Source organism: Mandrillus leucophaeus, unplaced genomic scaffold (assembly GCF_000951045.1).
Source record: "Mandrillus leucophaeus isolate KB7577 unplaced genomic scaffold, Mleu.le_1.0 Scaffold1068, whole genome shotgun sequence".
NCBI lineage: Eukaryota > Metazoa > Chordata > Mammalia > Primates > Cercopithecidae > Mandrillus > Mandrillus leucophaeus.
The window spans coordinates 523,884-539,258 of NW_012098854.1; the positions used below are offsets into that span (position 1 = coordinate 523,884).

The 15,375-nt window shown below is 37.5% G+C and overlaps 1 protein-coding gene across 1 annotated transcript in view; it reads left to right on the plus strand.

Moving 5' to 3' along the window:
* Window positions 1–15,375, plus strand: part of RELN (reelin) — a 538,867-nt gene that overhangs the window by 371,188 nt on the left and 152,304 nt on the right. The window contains exons 21-22 of the mRNA XM_011985112.1: window positions 7,624–7,816; window positions 8,620–8,732. Coding sequence (XP_011840502.1) covers window positions 7,624–7,816; window positions 8,620–8,732 — 306 coding nt within the window. The remainder of the gene's footprint in view (window positions 1–7,623; window positions 7,817–8,619; window positions 8,733–15,375) is intronic.

Here is a 15,375-nt window from a genome sequence, read left to right on the forward strand (position 1 = left end):
TGGAGGAGCTGCTCTCTGAGGCTTCTGGAAGAATCTTCCGTCCCACAGCAGCACCGCTGCAAGTCCACATAGCCTGGTTAGAAAGAGGAGACAGCGTTCATTTGTGGTCATCATGGCCATTGCGTACAGACAACCTGAACCTCACAGTGGACACATTCCCCCCAATTCTATCTCCCATGAAGTTAGCTGATCCTTGAGAGTAAACTGCCACTAAGCACCCAATTTGATGCTGAGTTTTCATTGGATAGCATCTTTCTGTAAATGCTGAATTTTTTTTTTTTTGAGACAGAGTCTCACTCTGTCACCCAGGCAGGAGTGCAGTGGCATGATCTCGGCTCACTGCAAGCTACGCCTCCTGCATTCATGCCATTCTCCTGCCTCCGCCTCCCGAGTAGCTGGGACTACAGGTGCCCGCCACCACGCCTGGCTAATTTTGTCTTTTTGTATTTTTAGTAGAGACTGAGTTTCACCATGTTAGCCAGGATGGTCTCGATCTCCTGACCTCGTGATCTGCCCACCTTAGCCTCCCAAAGTGCTGGGATTACAGGTGTAAGCCACCGCACCCGGCCAATCCAAATACTTAATTAACAGCAGCCAAGAAACTCAACTTATGCTTTTTACTAAAGAGTTTATCTAGCTTAAAGTAAGATTCTAGCCCTGAATTGAAGAACTATGTATAAATTTCCAAACTGAGAGAATGGGAATGGGAATGAAAAAGCTGAAGAATATACACTGTGAACTTTAAATAGGAAAGGTAAAGATAAGCAAAACAACACAGGTGCTAGGGGCAAAAAGTATAAAAAGAGCCTGAAACAGATGCTGAGAAGCACATGTATTCCAAAAGATTTTTGATTCCTGACATAACCCGAAAATCTTATCTAGATAAATAAGAAGTTGTCTATCCACTTAGAAATCCATAAAGACATTTTAAATGAAGTATTGGGTAAATACATGCCAAAATGCATTGGTAGAGAGATTTCAAATTTGTTTGGAGCTGTAGCTGCTGCCTCTTCTAGGCAGAAAAGAGAGGCTAGAGACCAGTAACAGGTGATGCTGTCAGAGGGAGAGGCCCATGGGAAGGCAAAATCAGTCAGTGTCTCCACACATTGAATATCGTAGAATGGGGACTATCATGCAAAACCTGTTCAAATTACAAACAGAAAATTACAACCGCAGTAACTTAGAGTGTTATTTTAATTTTCTGCTCTAGTGCTTGATGGATCAAGCAAACAAAAAATAAGTGAGAGCATAGACAAATTAAGAAGGTAATTGTCTTAGTTCATTTGTGTTCCTATAAAGGAATACCCGAGGCTGGGTAATTTGTAAAGAAAAGAGGTTTATTTGGCTCACAGTTCTGCAGACTGTACAAGAAGTACAGTGCCAACATTTGCCTCTGGTAAGGGATTCAGGCTGCTTCCACTCATGGCAGAAGGAGAAGGGAAGCCAGTGGGTACAGAGATGACATGAAGACAAAGGAAGCAGGAGAGAGGGCAGGAAGGTATCAGGCTGTTTCTAAGAACCAGCTCTCAGGGAAACTAAGAAAGCAAGAACTCACTCATTACCTCAAGGACAGTACCAAGCCATTCATGAAAGATCCACCACCATGGCCCAAACATCTCCCATTAGGCCCCATCTTCAGCATTAGGGAACAAATTTCAAAATGAGATTTGGAGGGACAAACATCCAAACTATGGCAGTAATTAACAGGCAAGATTTAGTATATATATGTACATGTATATGTATGCATGTACATATACATGTATATGTATACATGTATGTGTATACATGTATATGTGTGCAGCCAATAAACATGAATAGCTTCTAAATTTGTTTAGTAATAAAAAAATGTAGATTAAGAGAGTGTAGGCATAAGGTGGCCAAAATAAAAAGTGTCATCAAAGTTCAGTATTGACAAGTAGGAAGAATTGGCACCTCAGTCATTGTTGATGTTCTTGGTAAATGTAACTTGGTGCAATCTTTTTGGAGGGCAGCTTGACAATAAGTGTCAACTTTTTAAGTGTGTGTTTGCTTTAACAAAGCAATGTGCTTTTAGGAATTTAACCCAAAGAGACAATTGGATAAGTGCACAAAGATATACAAGGATGTATATTATAGAAGCATTGCTTATAATAGTAAACAAGTGAAAACAACCTCCCCAAATTTTTATAATTGAAGATTGGCTTGATTCATTAAAAATCAAAATGTCTCACCATATTTTTTCAATATAGAAAGATGGCAATGAAATGTTGTACAAAGGAGTAAAGCAGATGTACTATGATTTCATAATTTTTTTTAAAAAAGAAAAGTAATGTGTGTGTACACATGAGAAAAACTGTCTGGAAGTGTTTTTACCAAAAAACTGTACATTTTGTGGTCATCTTTAGAAGGTGGAATTGCACATTTTTACCTTTTAAAAAATGCTGCTTTTATATTATCAGGTTGTTTTTTCCATTAAGTGTACAATTTCTATAATCCACTAAAATAATATGGTTATTTGTTTTGAAATGTAATATCATAGAAATAACAAGTGAGTTAAAATGCTGCCTTTAAGCCCACGACATCAACAAGTTTATCTAATCTAGTAAACATTTCTTTGGTGATTACAAGAACATAACCAATTAGAGAATGATATCGGAGAGGCTTAGATTCATTCACCTCCTCTTCTTCAGATGAATATAACTTCTGAATGGTATCAAAACAAAAACAACATTGTATGGCTCTTCTGTTTTTCTAGAAATGAGCTCTGCAGACCTGTTTTTTCTGTGGGACGCTTGAAAATAATAGAATGTTGCTTAGGTTTCTAAGAAATGTAAATATGGATGCATTAGCTTCTCTTATGGCACATGAATAGTGAGATTTCATCCATACTGACTTATATACTAAACTGCTCTTAAAGAGATGGGCTCAGTTGTAAAAAATGGTTCAGTTCCGTAGGTAGCTTGGCTGTTTGACATGAATTTGCTTTTAAGGAACTTTGTGGCCCACTTACTTTGGCTATGTGTGTCTGCCTTTCATATAAAAGAGGCTTTTTTCTGGAGATGGGAAAGAGGCTCTGGGAAAATGCAGAAACTGATTTACTTAAGTGAAGATAACCTCAAAACCTTGTGGGTATCCATTACAGCATTTAAGTAACTATAGCTTTGTTAAACTTCCCTACTCCCCAGTTGAGAGACCTCACTCACATGCTCATTTTATTTAACAAACATTCCTTGGGAGCCTTTGAGAGGCAGGATATAGTAGAAAGGACTTCAAAGGAGAACCCAGAAGGCCTAGTTTCTAGCTTTTTAGTACCTGTGTGACCCTGAGGCCAGCAACTCAGCTTCTCCATTTTCCTTCTCCATAACACAATGTTAAGGATCGCTATTGGTCTCCCAGAGGGTCCTGACTCAAAGGTCAAGTGAGATAATCCAGCTGTTAGAAAATCATGATGTCCAAAACAATGTGCTTCTGTGAGTTGTAGGCAAGATTCTGAGGGCTTTAGGGGATGCAGAGATGAATAAGATATGATCCCTCCGTGTGGACAGGCTTCCAACCTGATCAAAAAACAGATCCTCAGCAATACATGAGATTAAGCAAGGGAGGGTGAAGCAAAGGTGCTGTAGTATGGACTAAGCAGAGAACTATGGAGACTCAAATTCCACCAGGCTCTTATCCATTTGGCCAGTGTCGTAGCCTACTAGCCTTCTTAGAGGTGGGAAGAAAGAGGGCTAGAAAGATAGTCCTGTCCTAAGTGGAGTTATCCCCATTCTCTCATTAAATCTTGCAATTAGATGTAGGAGCTTTATTTTTGAGGCACCCTTGCAAGTCAATATAAATAAAGCTAAGCCTCCTGATTCGCAGTGCCTTCTCTCTCCAGAATTTCTCCCCAAAATGCTGATGTGGGCTGTTCTTTTCTGTTCCTATGACTGTAACAGAAAAGAAGTTCAGCCTCATGTTTGCCTTTATAAATGTATCTTGATTTAGACAAGCAGCGAAGAGGAGCAGTTTTGTAAGTTAAAGGATCAGTCTGTGAAATGCATAGTCTGTGGAAAAAAAACAGACTGAGTATCACTGCCAGTCTTGAATAAACCAGAAATTTAATCAAGTGGACTAATACTATGAATGGTCTGGAGTTTAAGGTGCTTTTCTGTGTTATTTTGCTTCAGATTAGGGCATCAGGAAAGATATCATATAGTACCAGGAAGTATGACAGATGTATCGCTTAGAAATGCGTTCAGCTCTAGATTACAACAAACACAAGAAAAGACTGACCATGACATAAATGAAAGTAAAGAGGCTTAGCTGTCATTTGTAACAAGCAGTCCTAGAATAGGCAGTCCTGGGCTTGTGAGCACCTTAAGAAGGCCACTGGGACCCAGATTCTCTCACTTTTCTGTTCCGCTATCTCAGCAGAGAGGTCTTTATCTAATAATGTTCCATTATTGTCACAAAATGGCTGCTGCCCCCAGAGAGGAAAGATGACCATAGGAGCAACAGGGAAAAGGATGTGGCAGCCAATTCCATTGGTTCCCTTTTAAAACACTTATAATGAAAGCCAAATGCATAAATTCACCTTCCACCTTTTACTTACATCTCATTGGTGAGAACCCATTGCTGGACGCATGGCCACGCCTAGACCAATCACTGGATAGTGGCTAAAAGGAAGAGGCTGTGACTGGCAGCTGGATCAGCCCACACCAAAGCATTTGCAATAGGAAATAGGAAACACCAAATAACTCTAGGCTCCTATTCTACCAGTTGAACAGATACAGTTGCTAAGCAAAAATTTTGTTATCATTGTTTAACTGCCTTAATTTCGCTTATTTAACCTATTATTTTACGTAATTTTTATCTTGTTTCTCTCTTGGTGTATTGGCACCTTTAAAATCTGTCATCAGGTATTCCAAAATAGCTCACAAGCACACAACTCTCCTCAGCATTGAATACTTCCTCTCTTCAGCCAATTTCATAGTTACATTTGTAATTATGCAAACATTAGATGCAGGCAATAGTTGTAAAACACAGCATTTCCTTCTGTTTCTGTATAGAATTGTGAGGACACAAAACCATCTCAGAAGGGAGAAATTTACAAGATGCTGATGGTAAAAATAATCTTGAGTTATTTCAGAAATGGTCAGGTGGGGAAATACTGTTCATGGCGTGAGTGAGAAAGCATTGTTGGCTCTGTCATTTGCAGACCCTTCAGCCCATGTACTACCAGGCGCTATTAGGTTTTCTCCCCAGATGCCCAGGAGACTGGTGTATCTTTAAAGCAAACAGTTGAAGCCTAGTTGGATGCCTCTAATTACTTCCTCATAAAGGGTACTAGAGAGACATTTAACCCTTGAAGCTAAAAGCAATGCCTGTTTCTTACAGAGATAAGCATTTGGGATTTCTTTTGCCTACTTAAAAGACCCTAGGAGCAATATAGGCAAGTGTGTGCCTCTATGGCTTACTACTATTTTTATTCTGTGTTGATTTCTTTTATTTTTTCCAATATTGCTAAAAATTGCATTCTACAGCCTGATATTTTCCAGATTGCATCCTGTGGATCCAAACACATAACAGCAATCATGGTTTTATATTTTTAACATCAGAGTATCATTGCATAGTAACTGAAAGCTAGTGATTTGTAAATTCACTATAAACAAAACAAAAATTAAAAAATTACTCCAAAATGCAGGATTTTTTCTCTCCCAATCTTAGAGTAATAGGAAGACAAAGATATAGTGTATTGGTTAAGAAGCTTTACAGTCAGGCAAAGCTGATTTCTCATTGAGTATCCCGTTTACTAGCCCTATTTTCTCATCTGTTAAAAAGAAATAATTATTCCTACTAAACAGAGTTACTGAAAGATGAAACTAAGGAAAGTAATGTGGGTATTGTGTCTTGGGACATGGCCTAGATTGCACAAATGGTAGACGTCTTTAACAACAATGATAAACAAGTTGTGGCATTTGCTATCTCTTAACTGAATTTGCAAGACTAGCAGTATTTAATATAATTTTTCCCTTTCTTTTATTGACCATTCAATTAAAGCAGAGAATGGGGCTTTTCCATTTTATTCCTCTCTTCATTGTCCAATTGCAAAACCTTAGTTTTAAAACTATTAGTTAAGCAGTAATTATTCTGTTGGGGAAAGCTGCTTGTATTTTAACCTTGAGTTTAAGTCCATGGTAATCCTCTATGTGGACAATATTCTGTCATTAAATAACATCTTAATCTCTGCAAGAAGCAAGTCAGAATAGTTATCCTTATTTGGCTGATTTAGCAAAAGGTAATTAAGAAAATGTATTAAATATCTCAACGATTTCACAGAGTATTGCCTTAGCCTTTGTGTCCACATCAGCTATGCCTTCTGACTAACAGGTTTACTGTTGACTAACAGGTTTACTAACAATGGTACTGAAACTGCTTCAGAATAGCAGAAACAAGTACTGTGATGGACAAACCTTAGTGCGATTGACCCTGGGAATATTTACATTGACTCATGTAACTACAATATAATGTGCCTATATTTTAATCTTCTCTGATAGATTACAAACTCCCGAGTAGTTTTCTCTTAAAAATTAATTTGCCTGCCTTCAAACAGTTTGCAATTATGTAGTACTCAATTGGGACCCAGTAAGATGTGAATTTTACTGATTTGAGACACAACCATTAAAACTATATTATGATGTTTTCAGTACTTAACCCATGAGTATTAAAGGCCACTTGAAAAATAAGGAAAACAAAAAGAAAATTATAAATTGCAAATTTCCTGCCACCAAACACAGCTACCAAAAACATTCTGGTGAATTTCCTTCGTGCATAATTTTATGACTTTTTAAGACTTATTTCATCATATACACTTTAATGTGATTATATTATCTATAAATATTTGAAAGATGGATAATGTTCTTTCAAGTGCTCTACCATTTTACTTAGGCCTTCCATTTTGACATTGACATTGTTACCAATTACTATTAGCAGTAATCCTGTAATACGTTTTGTATTTTATAAAACTGTCTCTAAATTTAAAATTATTTTCTCAGGATAGATTTCAAGAAGTGAGATTAATGAGTCAAAAGGTTTAGACTTGCCAGGTGTGGTGGCTCACGCCTGTAATCCCAGCACTTTGGGAGGCTGAGGTGGGCGGATCATGAGGTCAAGAGATCGAGACCATCCTGGCTAACAGGGGGAAACCCCGTCTCTACTAAAAATACAAAAAATTAGCTGGGTGTGGTGGCGGGCACCTGTATTCCGAGCTACTGGGGAGGCTGAGGCAGGAGAATGGCATGAACCCAGGAGGCGGAGCTTGCAGTGAGCCAAGATGGCACCACTGCACTCCAGCCTGGGCGACAGAGCGAGACTCCGTCTCAAAAAAAAAAAAAAAAGGTTTATACTCATGAGCAATATATGAGTGGGTACCCAATTTTAGGTACATTTGACAACTATAGATATTAACTTTTTTAAAAAAGTTTCATCTTTGAAAGCTTGTTTCAAATTGCATTTATTAGATTTACTGAAATCCATTCTAGAATTTGGCAAGGTTTAAATAAGTAAAATGAAATTATTTTGGTATATAGTGTGAGGTGAATAATTTAATTTTTCTCTAATACATTGTGTTTAGAATTTTCTGATTTCCATCTCTGTCTCTTTCAGTTTTACAGGAGATTCTAAACTTGCCTCAAGTATGCGCTATGTGGAAACACAATCAATGCAGATAGGAGCGTGCTATATGATTCAGTTCAGTTTGGTGATGGGATGTGGCCAGAAATACACCCCACACATGGACAACCAGGTGAAGCTGGAGTACTCAACCAACCATGGCCTTACCTGGCACCTCGTCCAAGAAGTAAGTCTAGTTTCCCTAAACCTTGTGACAGGTAACCTGCCTTTTACCTAGCAAGCCAAAAAAAAAAAAAAATTGCAGTTCTAGAAGTTTAGGTTTGGTTGAAAAGAAACAGTGTTATTTAATATTTGTAACTTAGAATTAACATAAAGTCAGCAAAGGATTACAAAAATACCACATTCTTCACGACAGATATTAAAGAGTAATTGGAAATATAAAAAAAAAAAAGAAAATAACTTCCAAAACTAGCTACCCTCAAATGATGTTTTCAGTATTATTTTCTCTAACCCTCTTTCTTTATAAATGTGTCCCTTTCTTTTTTCCCTGTAAGGTGTCTTCATCTGTCTCTACCTGTAGGTAGACCATATTAAGAATGTGGTATCTCTTGTCTTTAGAAAAAAAGAAGAAATATCTTGGAATAAAATTCATATATATCTTAGCCATGTGCCATTGCAATAAATGAATAAATATCATAATGAATAAACTAATTTTTACCAAATGCCAGTGTTATGATAACAGGCCTAAAAACAGCATCCTAATCCATGTCTGTTTGTACGTGCGAGTATTGGGAAATATTCAATTTCATTATGCACCTCATTTGAAATTATTACTTAAATAATTCTAAGACTTTCTATGAAGTTTTAGCTTCATGGAAAGAAAAATCATGGATTGTTTCCATATCACAAATAGTTAAGATTATGACATTAGATTTCTCTAAGGTCTTTTTCACTTACAGTGGGTGAGTAGACATATTTCACCTGAGGAAGACAGAAGCTGGATTTGATTTGTGCCTAACTTTCTTTCAGGAATGTCTTCCAAGTATGCCAAGTTGTCAGGAATTTACGTCAGCAAGTATTTACCATGCCAGTGAGTTCACACAGTGGAGAAGAGTCATAGTGCTTCTTCCACAGAAAACTTGGTGAGATGACATCTTTAGATATGGCTGTCACTTTAACTTTGACTATCCCTTTTGATTCAATTCTATCTCTATTGATTCAAGTATGACTTGTATATGAAGGCAAGTTAAGCAAAATGGCAAGATGTTTATTCTTTTTATTTCATTATCAAAAGACCAAAACCTTTCTTTTTTATGAATAATATTTGAAAAAGAGAGCTAATGACAAGTAGGAAAATGTGATTTCCAGACTGTCCTAGCCTTCTTCTGACCTTCCTACTTGCTCCCAGCGTTTTCTTTTTATGGAAGAACTCGATGAGTCGGTTACTTTTGGTTTGACATAGAGAAAGGAATATAGGAATCTAGAAGTTCAAGTAATTTGGATTGCAAAGCTGTTTTCTCGTTGCAAAGCCTTACCTTTGTGTACCAAAAGCTTAATATACACCTTTTCTCTATTCATGTTTTTTCAGTAGCACTAAAAATTATACCCCAGGAAACAGAGGCCTCAGTAAACTAGGAAGAAAGTTAAACATTTGATAGTGTGAAAGAAAAAAGCACAATAGTTTTTTCCCAATTATTACACTATTTTGTGTTAGATTGATCACTCAAAAAAATGTAATATTTGAGGAAAAAATTAAACAATTCCTGGTTCAGGATGAACTCACCCAAAGAAAAAGCCTTAGACTAGAAATTAGAAGGCCTGAATTCTCAGTATAGCTCTACTGATGATTAATCACATGATCTTAACCATTCACAGCTTCAAGGTCAGGTCCCTGTAAGTACAATGAAAAGGTTTAATTACATGATCTTACAGGTCCCTCCAGTCCTGTAGTTCTAAGATTCTGTAATTTGCGCACAAGAAAAAGCATAAAAGAGGCAAGTATTATATTATTCTGTAGTATCTGACTAACAATCACTCTTTTGTAAAAAGAAAATTACTAAATAAACCCTCTCAGATTACTTTATGTAAAAGTTAGACTCTACACAAAAACAATTGGTTAGATACCAGCCTAGAGTTATTTTTATGCCTTTAGTTGAAGATTGAATTCCTGCGTTATGTAAAAATGCCTTTTTGAATATTTTGAAGGATGCATTATTATGTCAGTTGGAATAAAATGCTTGAAATTTGATTTCCACAGATTTTTCTGTTTCCAACTGTGAGCCATTTCCTAGATACTCTACTAATGCTTTGTATAACAAGTTACTACTTTCTCTAGCATTCTACTTTCTTATGTCTACTGCTGGGAATATAATCAAGACTTTTATCTAATTTCAGTGGTATTCCAAGCATGTATGTCAAATTTATGCAAAACAACACTTCAAACAATTGAAATACTGGTCATATTCAAAGCAGAGCTACTGAGGGTTATTTTTTCATTATTTTACAATTAAGTACATTTCCCTCCTATAAAAATTGTTGTTTTTTACTCATTGACATGTGAAGCACACTTTCAAAATTATGATGGTAAGATAATATTGATAGTGTATTTTTTTTTTTTTTTTTTTTGAGACAGAGTCTTGCTCTGTCACCCAGGCTGGAGTGCAGTGGCACGACCTTGGCTCATTGCAGCCTTCACTTCCTGGGTTCAAGTGATTCTCCTGCCTCAGCCTCCCAAGTAGCTGGGACTACAGGTATGCCCCACCACATCCAGCTAATTTTTGCATTTTTAGTGGAGATGGGGTTTTGTCATGTTGGCCAGGCTGGTCTTAAACTCCTGACCTCAGGTGATCTGCCCGTCTTGGCCTCCCAAAATACTGAAATTACAGGCATGAGCCACTGCACCTGGCCTAATAGTATATTTTAGAGATGTCTTTTTGTCCCTAGAAACATTATGAACTATTATTCTTATTTAATGTAGCTTAGGCAAATTCAGAAAGTGTTTTCCTTATCAGAAAAGCCTTCCCAAGTTCTGTGACACTCAAATTGTGTGCTGCATTATTTTCTAGCTCAAAAGATAGCACCACCGAGTTGGAAGTTTTAGTATAGTCAGAAAAGGTTAATTATCATCAGTGTTAACTAGACACTGAAAGGAAATATATTAACCCATAAGCATTTAAGAGCCATGGAGTACCTGGCACATGGTAGTTGTGCTTATTGGACATCGGGGAATTAAATAGAATTTTAACTTGATGAGACTCAATGTGCTAAAGAGATGTTGTATTAGGAAGTGTCTCTTTTAATAAATAGTTAAGATTATGATGTTAGATTTCACTAAAATTTTCTACTAAATTATTCCCCTGACCATTTACCTTTAAGTATATGTAACAAGTAATTTAATTCTGCTTTTCCAAATTTCCTTCAAAGCCCTGGGAAAAAAAAGTGAAAATATTTTTTAAAAACAAATAACCCAGCAGGATATTTATCTTAACATTCCTACTGACTAATATTTAAACTAAACATTATTGCTGCATTTCAAAAAAAACCCATATTCTACTAGTTATTGTCATTGTTTTTAGATCTATAATGCTTAAAAGCTCTGCCATAAAAATAAAGTATATTTGCTTTCCTTGGAAGTCTTGATAACTTTATTTATTTTTATAATTTTAAAACTTTGCAAATAGCAGGTTTTCTCAAGCATTGGGGAAAGTGAATGCAGTTTGCAGCAGTAATCTTTTTTGGTCAATCTTTGTTCTGCTGTTTTGATTTAAACATATGCAATTATAAATTGAATGCATAAAAGCAAATGTGGTCCCTTCATTATCAAATATCTGTTAACTTTGGAAAACGTACTAGATAGGGCAACTTAGAATGGAAATACTGAATGTATACACCTGCTTAGAGAAATTATATTGTGTATGAACAATTTGTTACTCAATGAAAATTAATTTTGTTTTTATGAGAGACACTTACATAAGAACAGAGCCTAATGAGACCCAAACAGCTGTCAGTTACTGACTTCATAAACAAATCAACACCTAATGAGTGAATGAGTTTCAGAATAATTGGGTAAATGTAATTACAGGAACTCTGAAGGTGGAAAATACAATTTAGTCAGCCTTCATTTACCTTGATTCCTCAGGTAACCTAACTATGAGGAGACAATTCAATACTGTTTCATTTCAGTCTTCAAGTTATATGGGAAGGAAAAATCAAATAAAGGAGTCAAGTTTTGTTGCTTTGGGGAATTCGGAGAGTTTAGATTTTAAATGCAAGTCAACTTCATTTCATGACCCACACAGCAGTAGTCTGCTTTCAGACTCAATTCAAAGTCGACGAGATTTTCTTCCTGAGACTATTTAGTTTTGAAAGGGAGAGAAAGAAAAAATTGGCAATTTAAATATTTGTATTGAGGGAGAGACATAGCAATGACGCCGCTGCAGATCAGCAACCTTACACCTTGTCTTCTCACGTGTGACAGCTGGAGATGCCTCACACAACTAATTTTTTTTCTCAATAAAACTGAAGCCAATATTCAATCTCTTTTTCCTGCCTTTTCTCTTAATTAACATTAGCACCTTAAACTGTGGATTGTGGTTTTAAATGGAATTGTCCCGTGAAGCTTTGTATCCTAAGGAAATAATATCTTTTTTAAAAGTTCATAAGATGCATGTAAGGATTAATTTACTTAGGAAAGCAATTTAGAATGTGTCTGCGTATGACTGTTTAGAAGCATAAGCTATGTAACCTAAGACAAGTTTCTGAAACCCTTCCCTATGCCCATTTTCACATTTGGAAGTAAAGAAAAAAACTCAAATTAGTGGGTGCCATGGGTTTTTTATAGGCATGTAACTGTAAAGAAAATAAATTGTCACTTGGTCAACATACCAGCAGAGGAATCATTATATTTGAGAGCTGGAAGGGATCTTAGAAATTAGTTTGCCCAAACCTTTTATTTGAGAGGTGAGGAACTACAAACCCCTGAGGGCTTACATTTCTCACTAAAGGTCACACAGCTGCTAAGTTGCAGAACCAGGGTCCTGGGGGCCTTGTCCCCCGACTACTAGTACATTCTTCATTCCATTACCTACAGAACAGTCATAAACAGGCTGCCCTTTACTGACCTGTTCATCCACTCACTGACTTACTCTCTTAGCAAACTTTTTTGGAACCCCTACTTTATTCAGTTCCTGTGCAAACTGTGGAGACTAAAGATATCCCTATCCCCAAAGAGCTCACAGTCTAGTCACCCATGGCCATGGACTTGACTCAGATTAAAATCTATCTTAAAAGAGTGACGTCAGCTTTCCTTTTCAGGATGACAAGGTGCGTAAGTCTTACTTACTTCTATTCCGTAGCGCTCTCTGCTCTAAGATAATGCATCTACTTTTATAGTAGGCTTTTCTAAAAGCCATTTCTTAGTGGGACTATGAAAATTGTGATGGCTGTTTGCTTACAAATATAGACTGATTATCATAGAGGAGGTGGTGCATCTGTCCCACTGTATATTCCATGACAAGCACTGATAGGCAGCAATCCTGTGTCTACTGTATGCACCTTGGTGAATCCTGGTATTATCCTACTAGGAATGAAAATACAACCTATTAGTCACAGATCATTGATAAAATAAACAATAAAGGCTTAGTCTGAATTTTAACCATCTGTTATGCACTTAGGGAGTACTTAATATGTGGGTAATTGACGCAATAGACTTTAATGGATCATTCAGATCATTAAGATCAAGGGTATCTGCATATAGTGTGCTTGGGAAATGTTCCTTCAGTGGAACTGAGCATACACAATAATTTTGCAAATCATTTTTTGTTTCTTTGTTTCATTTAGCCCTTTGACCAAAAGAACTAACCACAGGCCCCTGAAAATTCCTACAGGTGAAAAATATGCTATAATTTTAAAGGAATGTTTTATAGCAGTCAATGAATAGACAGACACCTTCTTGACATTACTTTCAAAATATCTACTTCTCTGGACTTTACATTTCGTTGCAATGAACTAAGGTCCCAAGTGTTTCTGTCTGTGTAATGAACTGTTTAATTTTCATCCCCACTTAAGATCAGTTTATCCATGAAACTCAGGCAAGTTAGTGTTTCAGAAATGAGTAGAATTTAGCATCCAGATATTCTTGTTTGTAATATAGTACATAGTGGTATGTCTCCTCAACCCCAAAACAATACTGCCAAACAAAACTTGTATTTTATATTACGAACTAGCTGAAAGTGTTCTAATAACTTCTGTATTTATTGTAAGAAATTCTTTTACTCTAAGGTTAAACATCTTACATTTTTGTCTATAAAAGATAGGCTAAGTTGGCAGTGCACAGTGGCTCACACCTGTAATCTCAGCCCTTTGGGAGGCCGAGGAGGGTGTATTATCTGAGGTCAGGAGTTCAAGACCAGCCTGGCCAACATGTTGAAACCCTGTCTCTACTAAAAATACAAAAATTAGCGGGTATGGTGATGTGTGCCTGTAATCCCAGCTACTTGGGAAGCTGAGGCAAGAGAATGGCTTGAACCTAGGAAGCAGAGGTTGCAGTGAGCCCGAGATCGCACCATTGCAATCCAGCCTGGGCAAAAAAAAAAAAAAAAAAAAAAGAAAAGGAAGACAACACCAAGACACCACTACATACTTATTAATGGCCAAAATCCAGAACACAGACTATCCTGAATGCTGGTACGAAGCAGGAGCGCTCACTCATGGCTCCTGTTGAATGCATGAACACGATCGTATGAACAACACAGAACGCCAAGTGGCACAGCTGCTCTGGAAGGTGGTTCGGCAACTTCCTGCCAAATTAAATGTACTTAAAATCTAATCCAGCAATTGCACTCCTTGATATTTACTCAAATGAATTAAATACTTATAGCCACCCAAAAACCTGCACATGACATTTATGGTAGCTTTATTCATGGTCACTGGAAACTGGAAGCCACCAAGGTGTCCTTCAGTAGGCAAATGGATACATAAATTGTGGTACAGACAGTGGAATATGATTCAGCCCTTGAAAGGAACGAGCTATCCTGCCATGAAAAGCCATGAAGGGTCCCTGAGTTCATGTCACAAAGTGAAAGAAGCCTACACACGGTGAGTCCAGCTCAATGGCATTCTGGACAAGGCAACACCGTGGAGGCGGTGAGGAGCTCAGCCGTTGGTGGGGGCTGGGGGGGGGAGGGATGAAGCAGCAAGGCTCGGAGGAATTTGAGGGCAGCAGCGCTGCTCCGGATGGTGCTCCCGTGGATCCATGTCATCGTGTGTTTGTCCAAACCTGTCCAAACCTGCATGTGTGCAACACCAAGAGGGAACCCTCGATGTGAATGTGAGCTTTAGGTAATCATGGATCACTGTTGGTCACCACTCTGCACCACACTAATGCAAGGTGATAGGAATCGGGAAACTTGCGGGGGAGAAGATGGGAAGATGGGGATGTGGGGATGTGAGAACATGGGAATATGGGGATATGCAAATATGAGGATATGGGGATATGCAAATATGGGGATGTGGGGATATGTAAATGTGGGAATATGGTGATATAGGGACATGGGAATATGGGGATATGGGAAGATGGGAAGATGGGAATATGCGGATGTTGGGATATGGGAATATGAGGATATGGGGATATTGGGATACTGGGATATTGGAATATGGGAATATGGGGATGTGGGAAGATGGGACTATGTGAATATTGGGATATGGGGATATGGGGATGTTGGGATATGGGGATATGGTGATATGGGAATATGGGGATATGGGGGTGTGGGAAGGTGGGACTACGTG